We start from the raw sequence: 19,825 nt of genomic DNA, 5'->3' as shown, positions 1-19,825 counted from the left end.
CTCTAGGTGTATTTCGCAGCTGGTGTTGAGGCAAGCAAGAATAAATATTTTAATAGTGATCACAACTGCCAGACGGCACCCAAAACAGCCTTATTTATATACAGCAGAAAGCATCTGGGCCTGCATACCACAATAGACCTCTCACATAACAGTCTGCACCAGCCACAACAAACAGGACCTGAAAAGTCTACTAGAGATAAAATCCTACTAGATTGAGCAGGCACTTCTACATATGCAAACTGAGCCAGAGACAGGCTCTGCGTTAAAGCCTAAGAAGTTTCATTAAAACTGCCCAGCAACTGTAAACTTTAACCCATCTCCCCACCATTTCCCACCTGGTACCACAGGTGGGTCATATCCTCATCCCCTTTACCCTCTTCACCGAAAGGAGGCAAATCCCCAGGGGAGCAGGGCATACACTAAAGGCTGCAGTTACCACATACCCGGCTCTAGGGTATAGGAGTTACACTTGCATGAGACACACACTTCAAGAAGAGACCACTCTCTCTCACAGTAGAAATAACTGCCCACACAGGACAAGACATCTATCAAAAGAGCTTCCAGACTAAACCATCTTTCTCAGAACATCCCTCCTTCTTTATGGAGAACAACACATAGCAATATGTAATTGAACTCTACTTGTTTGTGGCCCCGCCGGCCAATGCATTCCTACTAGCATATGTGAAACAAGCAGGCTCTCAGCAGCAACACGCACAAACTAATAGACAGTCTCATACCTCATAACAAACATGATGTCGCAGGCCCAGAAAAGAAAACAGAAACCCCACACCACACCAAAAAGAACAGTGGTAGACCATTTTCAGCACCGCTCTAACATGGCCCACACGAGGTCAGAAGATGAATATTCAGATACCGGGAGTGCCTCAGACAGCCAGGCCGGCTCAACATTAAAGCAAAAGGCCTCACAAGTTCTAGGGGCATCCAAAAGTCCTAATAACAATATGATAGAAACCATTCAATCCCTATTGACCTCGCATCATGATTCCTTAACTAAGAGATTTGACAGGTCACATGCAGATTTGAAGAGGGATATCGGCCTCATAGGGGAGAGAACAGATGCGCTGGAGCGCAAGCAGGAAGATCTGGCAATAGACCACACCAACCTTCTTAGTTACTCCCAATCTTTAGCCATTCAAATTACAGATTTAGAACTGAAGCTGGCGGATCTAGAGGACAGATCGCGCCGTAACAACATACGCATTAAAGGTGTACCGGAATCAGTTCTACCACAGGATCTGGAGAAATACCTGCATGGACTATTTGAAGCGGTATTGGGACCTGCGACAGGTTCTGAGAATCTCATAGACAGAGTACACAGAGCCGTTAGAGCACGAACAGCTGATGGTGGTCAGCCAAGAGATGTAATAGCGAGGCTCCATTATAATACATACAGAGAAAAAGTTATCAGAGCTTTAGCCAGAGACAAGCGTCTACCTGAAGAATATACAGGACTGCAAATCTATCCAGATCTTTCCACCCACACACTACAGATTCGCAAACATTACCAGCCTTATACCAAAATACTGAGAGAGAGAGACTTAAAATATAGGTGGGGATTCCCAGTAAAACTCTTTATTGCCAAAGATGGCCATCAGTACATGGCCTCTACCCCCCAGCAGGCTTGTGAGTTGCTACAAAATGGAACCTGCTCCCCTCAGATGGAGAAGATCGTCCTACTGACACAGAAATAAACACTGGCCTAAGGGCATCAGCCCCACCGTGGAAACCACTGCCACAGAGATCCTCTGGCACTGTTGGAAAACTCAATGAGACCCTCAAGAAACACAGAGACCCTATTGGCCCACATCAAGACACAGACACTTAGAGAGCCTGCTTGCTCGTTTGTTTATTAATTTTCTTTGCTGTACCCTCTGACAGGAGAAGAAGAAACATCACAGGAGGGAGTGCTCTCTTGTACCCAAGGACTATCTCGCTGACTGAGCAGAATGAAGACGGGTGAGATCAGAACAATTATATACTATAGTTTGCTCATTTACTCAAGTAATGGACACTCACCATAGAACTTAAATATGTTTGTTTCCTACTGTTGCTTGCATTTATATTGTTATTTTATTGTATTGAGTTATATAGTTGAATAATAGACTAGTACCTGGATCATTTCTTTGAGTGATAGACGCTAGCCATGACCTATGCATATGTTTGTTTCCCGCTATTACTCGTGAACTCATATTTCATTTTACTATGTTGAATTGCATATCTAGATAATTGTATGCTCCAATACCCTGCTATCCTACTTCTTTCAGTATCTGAACATGGGGGCACTGAGAGTAGGCTGAACCTGCATCCAAGAGCTACCTTTGAGCATGGAACCATCATAACATTAGAGACTTTAGTGTGAGTTGGACATCTACCATAACCGCACCCCACTTTAATACCCCCTGCCAAACCTTGACCTATACAGAGATTACTGAAGTGCTCGGCTTAGCCAGGTACAGGTAAATTGCTATAGGACTACTTTGCCCTTCCCGAAATCCTTAGACAGCGATCCCTGGCCACGACAACCAACAGATCCTCAGTCAGCGGCCCACAAGATAACGAAAACCCTATGCTCTTTAATAGTCCAATCCCCCCCCAGACGCACATTAGCTACCTGAGAAACACCCTCACGGACCAACGACCCCAATGACCATAGTACAGGAAGCCCATGACTGCAACCTTCTTCCCTCTACTGACCTATCCATAAGAGACGAAACACGTATTGGACCCCTAGTGAGAACCTGCACTCACAACATATAGTATTCTATACTAGGCTCAGTAGCTTCAACAATAACCAGTGTGGGAAAGGTAGCTATGACATTATCTATTGCTTTTGTTCGACTGATTAGCATCGTTCCTCCTGTTGAGGTTAATTTATATAATAAGAGGTTTACAGCACTGAATGTTATGCTATGGATGACGACATAAGTACTAAATACATATGCTTTTTTTTCCTTTTTTCTTTCTTTTGCTTCTCCTACATTGGCCTGGCGGGGCCATGGACCCCTCTCCGCTAGCTCCCCCCCAAAAACATATAAGTTGTGCCCCACTAGCATAGACTAGTCATTGCACTCATTGCGAAAGTGTATACTTATCACTTTTAACCAGTCAAAGAAGTTTTAACTCTTTGAAGTTTATATAATACTTCTCATCCTAAACCACACTACATACTCCTAACTCCTTCCGTACAAGATCAGCCCCCTACATCCGCCTACTAGGCTGACCTCATATTCCAGGTGACCCAGACAACCCTCTCTTCGCTCCCAGAATGGCCCCTATACGCATAGCCACATTGAATGCACAAGGCCTAAATTCCCCCACAAAGAGGAGATTACTACAGCAATATACCTCTACGCACAAAATACACATTATGCTCTTACAAGAGACCCATTGGATGGGGGAACCCCGGACCTCTGGGATTTCTCGGCTCTATCCAATATGTGAGACTGCCTCCAGCACAGAAGGCAAAAATAAAGGGGTCGCCATTTTGATCAGTAGAGATTTATCCTTTAAAATGGAATATATCGAGAGAGATAATGAAGGTAGATTTCTGATACTCATCTGCCTACTCAATGACACATTGTTCACATTAGTCTCACTGTATGCACCTAATTCCAAACAAATTCCATTCCTCCGTAAGCTGCTAGCACACATAGAACAGATTAAAAGAGGACACTTAATAATAGGGGGAGACTTTAACATGGTCTGGGACCCAGCCAATGACAAAAAGTCCACTATCTCTAAGCGCTCGGATAGAAACATTTCCTCCACCTCTAATGCCTTTAGGAAACTCATATACCAACACAATCTTTATGATGCCTGGAGGTGCCTGGCACCCTCAGTAAAAGACTATACACACTTCTCGAAGGCACATAACTCATACTCCAGACTGGACCACATATTTTGTGACTCGTGGTCATTGGACCAACTTGTCAACCCTACCATCAGACCATGCACGTGGTCAGACCATGATATGGTCTATTTAGACTTTACCAAGATACAAACCCTGGCTAATAGACCCCCATGGAGACTCCATGAGCAATGGCTGTCTGATATGGAACTCCCAGCACTTCAGGAGATTGTGAAGGAGTTTCTATCACACAATGACACGGGAATCACTGATGTGAGCATAGTATGGGCCGCCCTTAAAGCGTACCTACGCGGACACTTCATACAAAAAGCGGCCCGACTACGTAAACAGAACAGCCAGCCCTTAGCAAAACTGTATGGAGAGCTCCGCACCCTGGAGCAAATGAACAAAATGAGCCCTAACACCCAAGTGGCCCATCAAATTGGACTCATCAGAGACGAGATCTCCAAGAGAGATCTGACACGGGTTCAGGAGAATATCCATAAACTCAAACAATTGTATTACCACAAAGGAAATAGGGCAGACAGGCTTCTAGCCAACAAGCTCCGCAAGCGTACACTACAGCAGAGGATACCCAGCATTGCAACACACAATGGTATAGTACACTCTCCAAAGGAAATAGGCATTGCATTCGCTAATTATTATTCTTCCCTCTACAACATTGAGAAATCAGAAGCAGCTGGCAAACCTGACCATAACAACATCCTCAGGTTCCTAGAAAAACTACCTATACCCACACTCTCTGAGGAATCTAAGATCGAGTTGGGACGGCAGTTTACGCTAGCGGAGATCAAAGTAGCCATAGACGGCCTAGCACCCCACAGGGCCCCTGGGCCCGATGGGTTCACGGTAGTGTTTTATCGAATGCTCAGCCCGATCCTAACCCCGATATTGCTCCGTCTGTTTCAAACGGCAGCTACTAAGGGTGCCTTCCTTGCTGAATTTTTAGAAGCAAATATCACCACAATTCATAAGGAAGAAAAAGACCCGCTGCTATGCTCCAGCTATAGGCCTATCTCGCTTATCAACGTAGACGCCAAAATCTATGCGAAAATATTAGCGAATAGACTAGGGAAGCACCTACAGAAAATTGTGCACTTAGATCAAGTGGGCTTTGTCCAGGGGAGACAGGGCACCGATAATACCCGGCGTCTCTTAAATATATTCTCGGAGGCCGCAGATATGGGACTCCCTCTACTCACCCTGTCGCTAGACGCAGAGAAGGCCTTTGACAGGGTGGGGTGGGATTACTTGTTTCAAACCCTATCAGCATTCGACATACAGGACCCTTTCATTACGGCGACAAAAGCATTATATTCTGCCCCAACTGCAGTTGTCAGGGGAGTGGGATTCTGCTCCCCTAAAATCACAATCAGCAATGGAACCAGACAAGGTTGCCCTCTTTCCCCACTATTATTTATCCTAGCTATTGAACCCCTAGCAATTGCAATCAGAGAATCACCACAGATCTGTGGAGTGCAAATGCACGATACCCCCCAGAAGCTCGCGCTATTTGCTGACGACCTTACGGTCTTCCTATCAGACCTGGTTGCTTCACTTCCCCCGTTGATGGCCCTCCTTAAACAATTTGGGGATATTTCCCATTACAAGCTGAATGTTACCAAAACGGAGGTGTACTCCATCAATATCCCACAGAATGAGAGGGAAGCAGTCCAAATTGCTTACTCCTTCAAATGGTCCTGCAAAGGAATCCGCCACTTGGGAGTTTTTCTCTCCCATAAGCAGTCGGTAGTGATCAAGGAAAACTTTGAAACATTACTAACGACCGTCACAGCGGAGATTAATACTAAGAGATATAGTGATATATCTTGGATGGGTAGAATAGCGGCTCTCAAGATGATGATCTTGCCAAAGCTCACCTACCTGTTCCGCTGCATCCCGCTACCAGTCCCAGTCACGCTGATACGGAGGTTTCAGACCCTCTTTAACTCGTACACTTGGTGTACCAAAAGACCACGGTTAGCTACACACATCCTGCAAATGCCGATAGAGAGGGGGGGCCTTGGACTGCCTAGCGTTAGAAAATACTATGAAGCGGCTATGCTGACCCATGCTACAGCCTGGGGCAGGGATCTCCCTCCAACGAGGTGGAGAGAACTAGAGCAGGCGTCGCTGCCAGCTTACATTTACCTAGAAGATTTGCTTTGGCTGCCCCCGCATTGGCAAACCAAAGTGCACGTCGCTAACAGTATAGTAAAGGGGTGTCGAGATACTTGGATTAAGTTGCGGCACAATAAATTAGTTGCCCCACATCCCTCACCAATACACCCAATAAGGGGCCTCCTATTGGGACTGCTTAACACACATCTAGACACATGGACATCAACGGGCATAAACACTGTACGAGACTTTTACAATAATGGACAGCTACGAACACACAAGGACATGCTTGACCTCCCCACACTGACACCCAAACACCAATTCGACTTACTGAGACTTCGTACCCTGATGAGATCCTGGGGTTTCTTAGGAGAAACGCTGAGGGATCTGACCATTTGGGAGACACGTTGGATAACGAATTCCCAACAACATAAACCCCTCACAATACACTACCACTGTCTGATAGAGGAAGGGACTACTCCAAAAACGATTCATATGGATGCCTGGGAGAGAGACCTACAGACTATGCATACACCAGAGGCTTGGAGCAAAGCCATCAGTCTAACAAAAAAGGCAACCCATTGCATCACCCTCTATGAGTTGTATTTCAAAGTAATCACCAGATGGCACTTAGTTCCCACGAAATTACAGAGACTCTTTCCTGACCATTCACGGCTGTGCTGGAGGGAATGTGGAGAGCCGGGGACCCCCATCCATGTTTGGTGGACCTGTCCCAAATTAACGACCTACTGGCAGAAAGTAGAAAAGGTTTGTGTAGACCTTGAACTGGCATCATCTTTAGGCCCGGCCCTAGCCATCTTACATCTAAACGTAGACAAACTCCCCAAAACCAAACAAAATCTCCTGATATACATCCTCATCTCTGCTAAATTACTGATTGCCAGGAATTGGAAAAAGAGCCAGCCTCCTAGACTGCAGAGTGTTATTGATAATGTGAACTATATAAAAAATATGGAAAATTATGTTGCCAGGGAACGAGGACAACTGAACAATTACAGTTTAATTTGGGAACCCTGGGAAACCATGCTACGTCGCCCAGCCCCGACCTGAATGCTCAAATATGTTACCCTTGCCACCCTGCCCCCACACATCCCCGGATTCAAGACAATTGCTCAACGCCCTGACTGGTAGATAGCGGGCGGAGAGGGGTCGGAAGACCCCCCATAACCAAAGGAGTTTGTGGTGTGATGTAATGTAATGTTTAACACTAAGTTAATAGATCGCTTCCATTGACTAGTTTATTACCCCAAGGATAACACCTTTACTGTATATTAAACTATGACTGTGCACCCCTAAGAGTTCTTTATAGATGTAAAAGGTAACCTCTGTAAAAACGAGGACTCCCTTACAGAGAAAAATTTGCATTCTTACTTACTGTTTGTAATCACACATATGTATGTATCTTTCATGCTATGCTAAACATAGATATTGTCTACATCTTTATATGAGAAATGCTGTATGTTGAAAATATGTCCTCAATAAAATATAAATTAATAAAAAAAAAAAATTATACGTAGTAACATAAAATCATACGTATCAACATAAAATCATACATAACATAAAATCATACGTATCAAGATAAAATCATACATATCAAGATAAAATCATACATATCAACATAAAATCATACATATCAACATAAAATCATACGTATCAACATAAAATCATACATATCAACATAAAATCATACATATCAACATAAAATCATACATATCAACATAAAATCATACATATCAACATAAAATCATACGTATCAACATAAAAATCATACGTATCAACATAAAATCATACATATCAACATAAAATCATACATATCAACATAAAATCATACGTATCAACATAAAATCATACATAACATAAAATCATACATATCAACATAAAATCATACATATCAACATAAAATCATACATATCAGCATAAAATCATACATATCAACATAAAATCATACATATCAGCATAAAATCATACATATCAACATAAAATCATACGTATCAACATAAAATCATACATATCAACATAAAATCATACGTATCAACATAAAATCATACGTATCAACATAAAATCATACATATCAACATAAAATCATACGTATCAACATAAAATCATACATATCAACATAAAATCATACGTATCAACATAAAATCATACGTATCAACATAAAATCATACGTATCAACATAAAATCATACGTATCAACATAAAATCATACGTATCAACATAAAATCATACATATCAACATAAAATCATAGGTATCAACATAAAATCATACATATCAACATAAAAGGAAGGATATACTATTCATAATAATGTCAGTCATACTTGATTTTATACACAGTTTATCTGGCTCATTTTGTCAACAATATGTTATTTGTTTTATTTGTGATAGCATATTTCTTTGGCACACTTTACTCAGCACATCTCATTTGAAACTTTGTGTGCTGTATTTCACTATAGCACTTTACGTGGCACTGGATCTTACATCAGGGGAGGACTGGGAACTTTTGGCTTGGGGGAAGTACAAACCAGAACCTCCCCTTGCTTCAACAAGCCCTACCCATGATGCACCTGACCCCACCCATGCTGTGTCTGACCACACCCTGACATTCCTCCCATCACTCCCCCGCCTACATTAAAATAATGGGCCCTCTTTGCCATTACTGGAGACGCCACTGCTGGGCACCCTTGCATTCCTGTGTGCAATGCCATCTGTGAAGGAACCAGGGCTGACACAGCTCAGGAGTCTGCTTGAGTCCCATTCAGCAGAGATGAATTCAGGGACTTAAGCAGACTCATGAACTGTGGTGGCCCTGATTTTTCCACTGATAGCAGCCAGGGTGGGGGAACAATTGCCAACCTCCCCCCAGCCCAGTCCGTCCCAGCATACAATATACCTTTTACTTTCAGAAAGTTAGTCATGTGCCAGGTATCTGCATGTGTTTATATGAGTCATAAAATACCAAATGAACACATATCTACTGCAGTAACGAAATTGTGGGTGGGGACCTGCATTTTGTGCTGGGAAATGGTTTTCTGACTTGTTCAGGTATGTGAATATGAATAAATGCAAAATTATTTAAAATGATAACTATTTACTAATATTTATAACATTTAAACTTCACATACTGATATCATATGATCTTTATTGAAAGACTAACTTGGTTTCTATATACTATGTATCACATAAACATGTTCAGTTCTGTATAAACATCATAAACAGCTATCACCTTTACTGAGATAAATATGCAGTCTTGTCAGTTTTATGAGAACATTTGAAAGGTAATCTTCAAAGCAAAGTGATCGAGTTACTACTTTACTCCTGCTTCACAAATGAAATCTAGCTAGTTGCAAACTAAAAGTCTGCTCTGTGTTACTGCTTAATATGATGAGTGCACAGCACCATCTAGTGGTAATAGAGTTACACAGCCTTTTATTAGCATCAAAGGTGCTAAAATACAAAAAAGTGGTAGCTTACAACAGTGGTCTTCAAACTCTTAACCAAGGTAGATTTCAGAAGCGACCGCATCCAACATACAAATTAAATGACCCACCCTCTCCGGACAGACATCTGTAGAATATATATGTCAATTTACCAAGTAATATTATGAAACATGTTTGTACTATTCCCCTGCCTTGTCAGGAAAAGTATGTTAGGTTAAATGACAACTATGGTGACCAGGTTGTTCTAAAACTATTTTAATTCAAGGGCCATATTTTTATTTACAGAGATCTGAAGACTCTTTATTACTTCTCTAGACAATCACAGATAGACTATGCTTCTCTCTGCCTATCAGTTGCCCAGATAATTATCTTGCTCTGAGTGTCTACATCACCATATTTCTTGTGTCTGTCTTTGTGTATCTCTCATTCAGGTAATCACCTATGATTACTAGCACTACTGAACTGTGTACACCATGAGGTAATATTATGTTAGAAAAAACATGCAAACAAGTGCAATTTCACCTGCTGTAAATTACTAGAGCCTAAGGAATTAATTCTCTGCCAAGCTTAGATGTCTAGAAAGGTTGATGTAAAATGGTTTGGCAAGACATGAATGGCAGGCCAGAACTTGTCAAGTCTGTAGCACACACATTTTTATTTTAGTCATCGCTCCTATTAAAAGATTTCTACCACAGTGAGTCAGTAAGTTACGCAACAGTACAGTACACAATCAATTCCAGTCTCCCATTGTCAAGCAGGGTCAAGATATTAGCACAAATTCTTAAAATGTTAATGGTGATATGAATCACTGTCTAAAGACTTAAATGAATGATGGGGGAATTTACTGAAATGTATGGACTATTTTTGCACAAGGTCAGAAAAATTTAATTGACATAATGTTACAAATATCTATACACAATATGCTTTTTCTGGACACTGTACAAGTATATCCCCATTTATCTATAAACTAGTAATTTGGTACCCTTTTCAGAACATATAACTGCAATGTATTTGCACTACTAGGATACAAAGAATAATATGAGGAATACAGCACTAGAGGTCACCCTTCATTCAGTTTTCAAAGATGTCCTTCCCCTAAACCATCTAATGATATTCCTTGTAGACAAAATGATGTACGACTGCAGTGTGATTCAGCACAAATAAATGTACCTAATCATTCTGTACTTATTTGTAAATGGTTTTCTTTTGTCTATCAGAAGCTGGATTGTAAATGCTCAGATATTTACTCAGGACAAAACTATGTGTACAGACTTTAGGTCAGTGGTAAAAAGGTGTGTGGGGGAGTTGTAAACACATTTCCCAAAAATGGAATAATCCCACATATAAACACAAGGTTATTATTGTTAGTGACCTACAAACTGATTAAAATACCTGATGACCCTTCACTATGTAATATAATGACAGAACAGAAAGAGTTGTACAAAAGTTTTGTTCTTTTAAATGGAATGTCATCTTGTTTGTTAAAGGACATTATACACTCATTTTTTCTTTGCATATAGCCCATAAAGTTTTTTTTTTTAAAAAAATGTATAGTTTTGCTTATTTTTAAATAACATTGTTCTAATTTTCAGACTCCTAACCAAGCCCCAAAGTTTTATGTGAATACCGTCAGCTACCTTCTCCAGCTTGCTCCTGTTTGTGTAAAAAGTCTTTTCATATGCAAAAGAAGGGGGAGTGTCTTATTTCCCACTTGCAGTGGGCTTTCCAACTGCCTTTTCAATAGAGCTAAACTGAGAGCTTCTAAGTAAATTTTTAAACAGTTTTATACTGGATTTTTATATCCGTATCTGCGCATCTTATTCTTTATAGTAGTGTCTATTACATGCAGTTATATGAAAATGAGTGTATACTGTGCCTTTAAAGTCAGTGTGATAAGTTAGCAAGCTTAAAGGGACAGTACACTGTAAAATTTCTCCTTAACGTGTTTACAATGACTTCACTTGTTATACCAGTTGCAGAGATTGTATGGGAAAATGCACCTTTAGGTATAATTTTGTATATGAAATAACTGTTACTGCTAATTTTAAACACAATGCAAGGAAATGGGTTGAGCTAGCATGGAAAGCAGACCTCGTTATCTTTTCTTTTTAATTATTTACACAAGTCATCCTTATTCTTATTTTTTTGTATTTACTCAGTGGCCTATACTTAGAACAATAAAAAAATGAACATTTTAGTACCTCTCTGTCACAGACACCTACTGGGAGTGATTAACCACACTGGTATTTCCCAAGAAATTGACTGACCCCACAAATAAACACAAAGTTATTATTGTTAGTGCTAAAAATAGAGCGCTCTATGCTAGGGGAAACAAATAGATAAAACCCCAAATTGAGGTTTAATAATATATTTGTCTTAATTAGTCCTGAGTATAAAACCAAATATTTTACTTTCAACAAATAAGTTCATAAATAAACAGTTAATTCATCATGTGGTAACATGAAAAATAATAATAAATGTTATAAAGAGAATAAAATCCACCATATAAAATAGCTTTCAAAATAATGTTGATAAAAAGTCTTGTGTTTGACCGGTCAAAAAATGTATGTATTTATGTATGTAAAGTTTAAAAAAAGACAAGAGTTTTCGTTCTAAGGTAAGGACGTATATATTAAAAAACATAATTTATGCTTACCTGATAAATTCCTTTCTTCTGTAGTGTGATCAGTCCACGGGTCATCATTACTTCTGGGATATTACTCCTCCCCAACAGGAAGTGCAAGAGGATTCACCCAGCAGAGCTGCACATAGCTCCTCCCCTCCACGTCACTCCCAGTCATTCGACCAAGGACCAACGAGAAAGGAAAAGCCAAGGGTGAAGTGGTGACTGGAGTATAAATTAAAAAATATTTACCTGCCTTAAAAACAGGGCGGGCCGTGGACTGATCACACTACAGAAGAAAGGAATTTATCAGGTAAGCATAAATTATGTTTTTTTCTGTTAAGTGTGATCAGTCCACGGGTCATCATTACTTCTGGGATACCAATACCAAAGCAAAAGTACACGGATGACGGGAGGGATAGGCAGGCTCTTTATACAGAAGGAACCACTGCCTGAAGAACCTTTCTCCCAAAAATAGCCTCCGATGAAGCAAAAGTGTCAAATTTGTAAAATTTGGAAAAAGTATGAAGCGAAGACCAAGTTGCAGCCTTGCAAATCTGCTCAACAGAGGCCTCATTCTTGAAGGCCCAAGTGGAAGCCACAGCTCTAGTAGAATGAGCTGTAATTCTTTCAGGAGGCTGCTGTCCAGCAGTCTCATAAGCTAAACGAATTATGCTACGAAGCCAAAAAGAAAGAGAGGTAGCAGAAGCTTTTTGACCTCTCCTCTGCCCAGAGTAAACGACAAACAGAGAAGACGTTTGTCGAAATTCCTTAGTTGCCTGTAAGTAAAATTTTAGAGCACGGACTACATCCAGGTTGTGCAGTAGACGTTCCTTCTTCGAAGAAGGATTTGGGCACAAGGAAGGAACAACAATCTCTTGATTGATATTCCTGTTAGTAACTACCTTAGGTAAGAACCCAGGTTTAGTACGCAGAACTACCTTATCCGAATGAAAAATCAAATAAGGAGAATCACAATGTAAGGCTGATAATTCAGAGACTCTTCGACCCGAGGAAATAGCCATTAAAAATAGAACTTTCCAAGATAACAACTTTATATCAATGGAATGAAGGGGTTCAAACGGAACGCCCTGTAAAACATTAAGAACAAGGTTTAAACTCCATGGTGGAGCAACAGTTTTAAACACAGGCTTAATCCTGGCCAAAGCCTGACAAAAAGCCTGGACGTCAGGAACTTCTGACAGACGTTTGTGTAACAGAATGGACAGAGCTGAGATCTGTCCCTTTAATGAACTAGCAGATAAACCCTTTTCTAAACCTTCTTGTAGAAAAGACAATATCCTAGGAATCCTAACCTTACTCCAAGAGTAACCTTTGGATTCACACCAATATAGGTATTTACGCCATATCTTATGGTAAATCTTTCTGGTAACAGGCTTCCTAGCCTGTATTAAGGTATCAATAACTGACTCGGAAAACCCACGTCTTGATAAAATCAAGCGTTCAATTTCCAAGCAGTCAGCTTCAGAGAAGTTAGATTTTGATGTTTGAAGGGACCCTGTATCAGAAGGTCCTGTTTCAGAGGTAGAGACCAAGGTGGACAGGATGACATGTCCACCAGGTCTGCATACCAAGTCCTGCGTGGCCACGCAGGAGCTATTAGAATCACTGATGCTCTCTCTTGTTTGATTCTGGCAATCAATCGAGGAAGCATCGGGAAGGGTGGAAACACGTAAGCCATCCTGAAGTCCCAAGGTGCTGTCAGGGCATCTATCAGGACTGCTCCTGGATCCCTGGATCTGGACCCGTAACGAGGAAGCTTGGCGTTCTGTCGAGACGCCATGAGATCTATCTCTGGTTTGCCCCAACGTCGAAGTATTTGGGCAAAGACCTCCGGATGGAGTTCCCACTCCCCCGGATGAAAAGTCTGACGACTTAAGAAATCCGCCTCCCAGTTCTCCACTCCCGGGATGTGGATTGCTGACAGGTGGCAAGAGTGAGACTCTGCCCAGCGAATTATCTTTGATACTTCCATCATAGCTATTGAGCTTCTTGTCCCTCCCTGATGGTTGATGTAAGCTACAGTCGTGATGTTGTCCGACTGAAACCTGATGAACCCCCGAGTTGTCAACTGGGGCCAAGCCAGGAGGGCATTGAGAACTGCTCTCAATTCCAGAATGTTTATTGGCAGGAGACTCTCCTCCTGACTCCATTGTCCCTGAGCCTTCAGAGAATTCCAGACGGCACCCCAACCTAGAAGGCTGGCGTCTGTTGTTACAATTGTCCAGTCTGGTCTGCTGAATGGCATCCCCCTGGACAGATGTGGCCGAGAAAGCCACCATAGAAGAGAATTTCTGGTCTCTTGATCCAGATTCAGAGAAGGGGATAAGTCTGAGTAATCCCCATTCCACTGACTTAGCATGCACAGTTGCAGTGGTCTGAGGTGTAAGCGTGCAAAGGGTACTATGTCCATTGCCGCTACCATTAAGCCGATTACCTCCATGCATTGAGCCACTGACGGGTGTTGAATGGAATGAAGGGTGCGGCAAGCACTTTGAAGTCTTGTTAGCCTGTCCTCTGTCAGGTAAATCTTCATTTCTACAGAATCTATAAGAGTCCCCAGGAAGGGAACTCTTGTGAGTGGAACGAGTGAACTTTTCTTTTCGTTCACCTTCCATCCATGTGACCTTAGAAATGCCAGTACTAACTCTGTATGAGACTTGGCAGTTTGAAAGCTTGAAGCTTGAATCAGAATGTCGTCTAGGTATGGAGCTACCGAGATTCCCCGCGGTCTTAGTAGAGCACCCAGAACCTTTGTGAAGATTCTTGGAGCTGTAGCCAATCCGAATGGAAGAGCCACAAACTGGTAATGCCTGTCTAGGAAGGCAAACCTTAGGTACCGGTAATGATCTTTGTGAATCGGTATGTGAAGGTAGGCATCTTTTAAATCTACAGTGGTCATGTACTGACCCTCTTGGATCATAGGTAAAATTGTCCGAATAGTCTCCATCTTGAACGATGGAACTCTTAGGAATTTGTTTAGGATCTTTAAGTCCAGGATTGGTCTGAAAGTTCCCTCTTTTTTGGGAACCACAAACAGATTTGAGTAAAACCCCTGTCCCTGTTCCGATCGTGGAACAGGATGGATTACTCCCATTAACAAGAGCTCTTGTACGCAGCGTAGAAACGCCTCTTTCTTTGTCTGGATTGTTGACAACCTTGACAGATGAAATCTCTCTCTTGGAGGAGAGTATTTGAAGTCCAGAAGGTATCCCTGAGATATTATCTCTAGCGCCCAGGGATCCTGGACATCTCTTGCCCAAGCCTGGGCGAAGAGAGAAAGTCTGCCCCCCACTAGATCCGATCCCGGATCGGGGGCCCTCAATTCATGCTGTTTTAGGGGCAGCAGCAGGTTTCCTGGTCTGCTTGCCCTTGTTCCAGGACTGGTTAGGTTTCCAGCCTTGTCTGTAGCGAGCAACAGCTCCTTCCTGTCTTGGTGCAGAGGAAGTTGATGCTGCTCCAGCTTTGAAATTACGAAAGGAACGAAAATTAGACTGTCTAGCCTTAGCTTTGGCTTTGTCCTGAGGCAGGGCATGGCCTTTACCTCCTGTAATGTCAGCGATAATCTCTTTCAACCCGGGCCCGAATAAGGTCTGCCCTTTGAAAGGTATATTAAGCAATTTAGACTTAGAAGTAACATCAGCTGACCAGGATTTTAGCCACAGCGCCCTGCGTGCCTGAATGGCGAATCCTGAATTCTTCGCCGTAAGTTTAGTAAGATGTACTACGGCCTCCGAAATGAATGAATTAGCTAGTTTAAGGACTCTAAGCCTGTCCGTAATGTTGTCCAGAGTAGCTGAACTAATGTTCTCTTCCAGAGACTCAATCCAGAATGCTGCTGCAGCCGTGATCGGCGCAATGCATGCAAGGGGTTGCAATATAAAACCTTGTTGAACGAACATTTTCTTAAGGTAACCCTCTAATTTTTTATCCATTGGATCTGAAAAAGCACAGCTATCCTCCACCGGGATAGTGGTACGCTTAGCTAAAGTAGAAACTGCTCCCTCCACCTTAGGGACCGTTTGCCATAAGTCCCGTGTGGTGGCGTCTATTGGAAACATTTTTCTAAATATCGGAGGGGGTGAGAACGGCACACCGGGTCTATCCCACTCCTTAGTAACAATTTCAGTAAGTCTCTTAGGTATAGGAAAAACCTCAGTACTCGCCGGTACCGCAAAATATTTATCCAACCTACACATTTACTCTGGTATTGCAACTGTGTTACAATCATTCAGAGCCGCTAACACCTCCCCTAGTAATACACGGAGGTTTTCCAGTTTAAATTTAAAATTTGAAATATCTGAATCCAGTCTGTTTGGATCAGAACCGTCACCCACAGAATGAAGTTCTCCGTCCTCATGTTCTGCCACCTGTGACGCAGTGTCTGACATGGCCCTAATATTATCAGCGCACTCTGTTCTCACCCCAGAGTGATCACGCTTACCTCTTAGTTCTGGTAATTTAGCCAAAACTTCAGTCATAACAGTAGCCATATCCTGTAATGTGATTTGTAATGGCCGCCCAGATGTACTCGGCGCTACAATATCACGCACCTCCCGATCGGGAGATGCAGGTACTGACACGTGAGGCGAGTTAGTCGGCATAACTCTCCCCTCGTTGTTTGGTGAAATTTGTTCAATTTGTACAGATTGACTTTTATTTAAAGTAGCATCAATACAGTTAGTACATAAATTTCTATTGGGCTCCACTTTGGCATTGCAACAAATGACACAGGTATCATCCTCTGAATCAGACATGTTTAACACACTAGCAAATAAACTTGCAACTTGGAATACAATTCAATTAGAATAGTATTAAAAACGTACTGTGCCTTTAAGAAGCACAGAAGATCTATGACAGTTGAAAATTAATAAATTGAAAACAGTTATAGTGTAAACAACACAACTTTAGCAAAGGTTTAATCCCATTAGCAAAGATAACAAATTCTGAAAGCAGGAAACAAATTACAGAATAAACGTTTTTTATCTCAGTCAACTATAATTCTCACAGCTCTGCTGAGAGAAATTACCTCCCTCAAAATAAGTTTTGAAGACCCCTGAGCTCTGTAGAGATGAACCGGATCATGCAGGAAATACAATGAGCTGCTGACTGAAATATTTGATGCGTAGCAAAAGCGCCAAAAAACGGCCCCTCCCCCTCACACACAGCAGTGAGAGAGAACAGAAACTGTCAGAAAAAAGATTTAAGCAACTGCCAAGTGGAAAAATAGTGCCCAAACATTTATTCACTCAGTACCTCAGCAAATGAAAACGATTTTACATTCCAGCAAAAACGTTAAACATAATTTCTAGTTATTAAACAGCTTTATGTAATTCTTACAGTGTAATTCTAGTGAAGTACCATTCCCCAGAATACTGAAGTGTAAAGTATACATACATGACATTATATCGGTATGGCAGGATTTTCTCTCAATTCCATTGTCAGAAAATAAAAGCTGCTACATACCTCTATGCAGATTCATCTGCCCGCTGTCCCCTGATCTGAAGTTTACCTCTCCTCAGATGGCCGAGAAACAGCAATATGATCTTAACTACTCCGGCTAAAATCATAGCAAAAACTCTGGTAGATTCTTCTTCAAACTCTGCCAGAGAGGTAATAACACACTCCGGTGCTATTTTAAAATAACAAACTTTTGATTGAAGATATAAAACTAAGTATAATCACCATAGTCCTCTCACACATCCTATCTAGTCGTTGGGTGCAAGAGAATGACTGGGAGTGACGTGGAGGGGAGGAGCTATGTGCAGCTCTGCTGGGTGAATCCTCTTGCACTTCCTGTTGGGGAGGAGTAATATCCCAGAAGTAATGATGACCCGTGGACTGATCACACTTAACAGAAGAAAAGTATTTTTGAGTAGACGTAAATAAGTTTTTAATGAGTAAGGTGCATTGGTAGCAAGATATTAATTTGGCCTTTTAAAGTTTTCAGCTGTGCGATTTATGTTCGGTTTTACCTTTAGTTTCAGGCAGGTCAATATCCAGAAGTAGCCGTTTCTGTGTTAGGATATTTTACCTTACTAGGCAAGTAAAATATTTGGTTTTATACTCAGGACTAATCTGTGTTTTTTAAATTTAAGACAAATATATTATTTAACCGCAATTTGGGGTTTTATCCGTTTGTTTTCCCTAGCCTAGAGCGCTCAATTTTTACCTTTATCTTTTCTAGCACCTTTTTGATCTGTGAGTGAAGGCCGGTCTTTTAATAGAGCATTTAGGGGTTTGTTAAGCGCAACTCTTTTCTTGTCTGTTTTATTATTGTTAGTGGCCTACAAACTGATTAAAAGACTTAATGACCCTTCACTATGTAATATAATGACAAAACAGAAAGAGTTGTACAAACGTTTTGTATTCTTTTCAATGGAATGTCATCTTGTTTATTAAGGTCAGTGTGATAAGTTAGATGATTATTCTGAATATTGCTATCTCCCAGTACACATATACTGACCATGGCATATAATATTATTTCAATTTCAGACATAATAACTACATCTTTATCTTGTCACTAAAGTCACAGTTTCACCAACATAAAAAAAGGGTTTTCCTTTACACTTCAGTAGAGAAAAGAAGCTTTATATAAAACTACAAACTGATCCTTAAAAAAATGTTGTATTTGTGTGTGAACTCAACTACCAGCAAACGTTATTAATGCTAAGGTTTATTTGAATGAAATACATTTTCAATTGGCGAGGAACAATTGTCTCATGGATTAAATTCAAACATTCAAAGTGTTCTCTAAAATCAGTCATCTCATCTAAAATATATTATGTATAATTTACAGTTTCCACCACTCTGGTTGACATCTTAGTTCATTCCAGTTAATGATGAAATAAGACAAGGATATTTTGCAAAGGAAACCCCCCCACAATGTTTGTGTTACAGCTTTCTGTGCCCCAGTCCCTTTCACATACCCGTTCTGGTGCTGGGTTCTGTTGGTCGGGCTGCTGGTAAAGGATGGTAGAGGGGGGTTGTATGTCACGGGCTTGGCAACCTGAGCTGGCCGAGAGTTGTCTGGGGGTGGTGTCCCGGCACCAAACGGCCGGGCAGTTTTGTTGAGGGCCGTGCTTGGTGCAAAGTTATACTTCACAGCTTGGGATTCAGGAGTAAGCAAACCCTTGGGGAAAAGAGCACAGGGGGACAAACCAGGCATCATGCATCTATACTAAGCAACTTGTGCCTAACCTACCCACCTCACATACACCCTCCAACCCTTATCCCAGCAGCGGATGACAATGAAAAGAAGTGCTGGATGTCAGTGCATGCCAAAGAGGTTACATACAAAAGTAGTGGCAAAAGCCAGGAAAAAAAAAAAAGAGTCATTGGTAGTAAAAGCTAAAGTGACAGGAATAGACACAGGTTTTAAATGGACATATTAGTTCAATAATAAAATACTCTAATGTGACAGAGCAGAGCCACTCATCTGGTCTGCAAAGGTTTTTTTGTGTATTCTGCGTTAGTACCTGCAATAAAATAAACAGTGCCTGTATTTGTATCACATTTTGTAAATGTTATGTACAGTTAAATTAAAGGGACATAAAACAAAAATGCACATGAACACATTTTCATTTTTCATCTAGAGCTATGGATTTTTGTGGCGCTATACAAATAAATGAGAATAATAATTTTAAAAAGAATCTTTCTTCCTATATGCATGTACTAATAAATGCTTCTAGTAAAAGTTTCATTCAGACACCA

The 19,825-nt window shown here is 41.2% G+C and overlaps 1 protein-coding gene across 4 annotated transcripts in view; it reads right to left on the bottom strand.

Moving 5' to 3' along the window:
• PDLIM7 (PDZ and LIM domain 7) overlaps positions 1-19,825 on the bottom strand; it is a 188,671-nt gene that overhangs the window by 86,736 nt on the left and 82,110 nt on the right. For all 4 annotated transcript variants that reach the window (XM_053717064.1, XM_053717063.1, XM_053717065.1 and 1 more), the window contains exon 5: positions 19,042-19,244. In XM_053717064.1, the coding sequence (XP_053573039.1) occupies positions 19,042-19,244 (203 nt within the window). The remainder of the gene's footprint in view (positions 1-19,041; positions 19,245-19,825) is intronic.

Source organism: Bombina bombina, chromosome 6, assembly GCF_027579735.1.
Source record: "Bombina bombina isolate aBomBom1 chromosome 6, aBomBom1.pri, whole genome shotgun sequence".
In the NCBI taxonomy this organism is placed as follows: domain Eukaryota; kingdom Metazoa; phylum Chordata; class Amphibia; order Anura; family Bombinatoridae; genus Bombina; species Bombina bombina.
The sequence above is the reverse complement of the archived record's forward strand: the minus strand, read 5'-3'. Positions and strand labels throughout refer to the sequence as shown.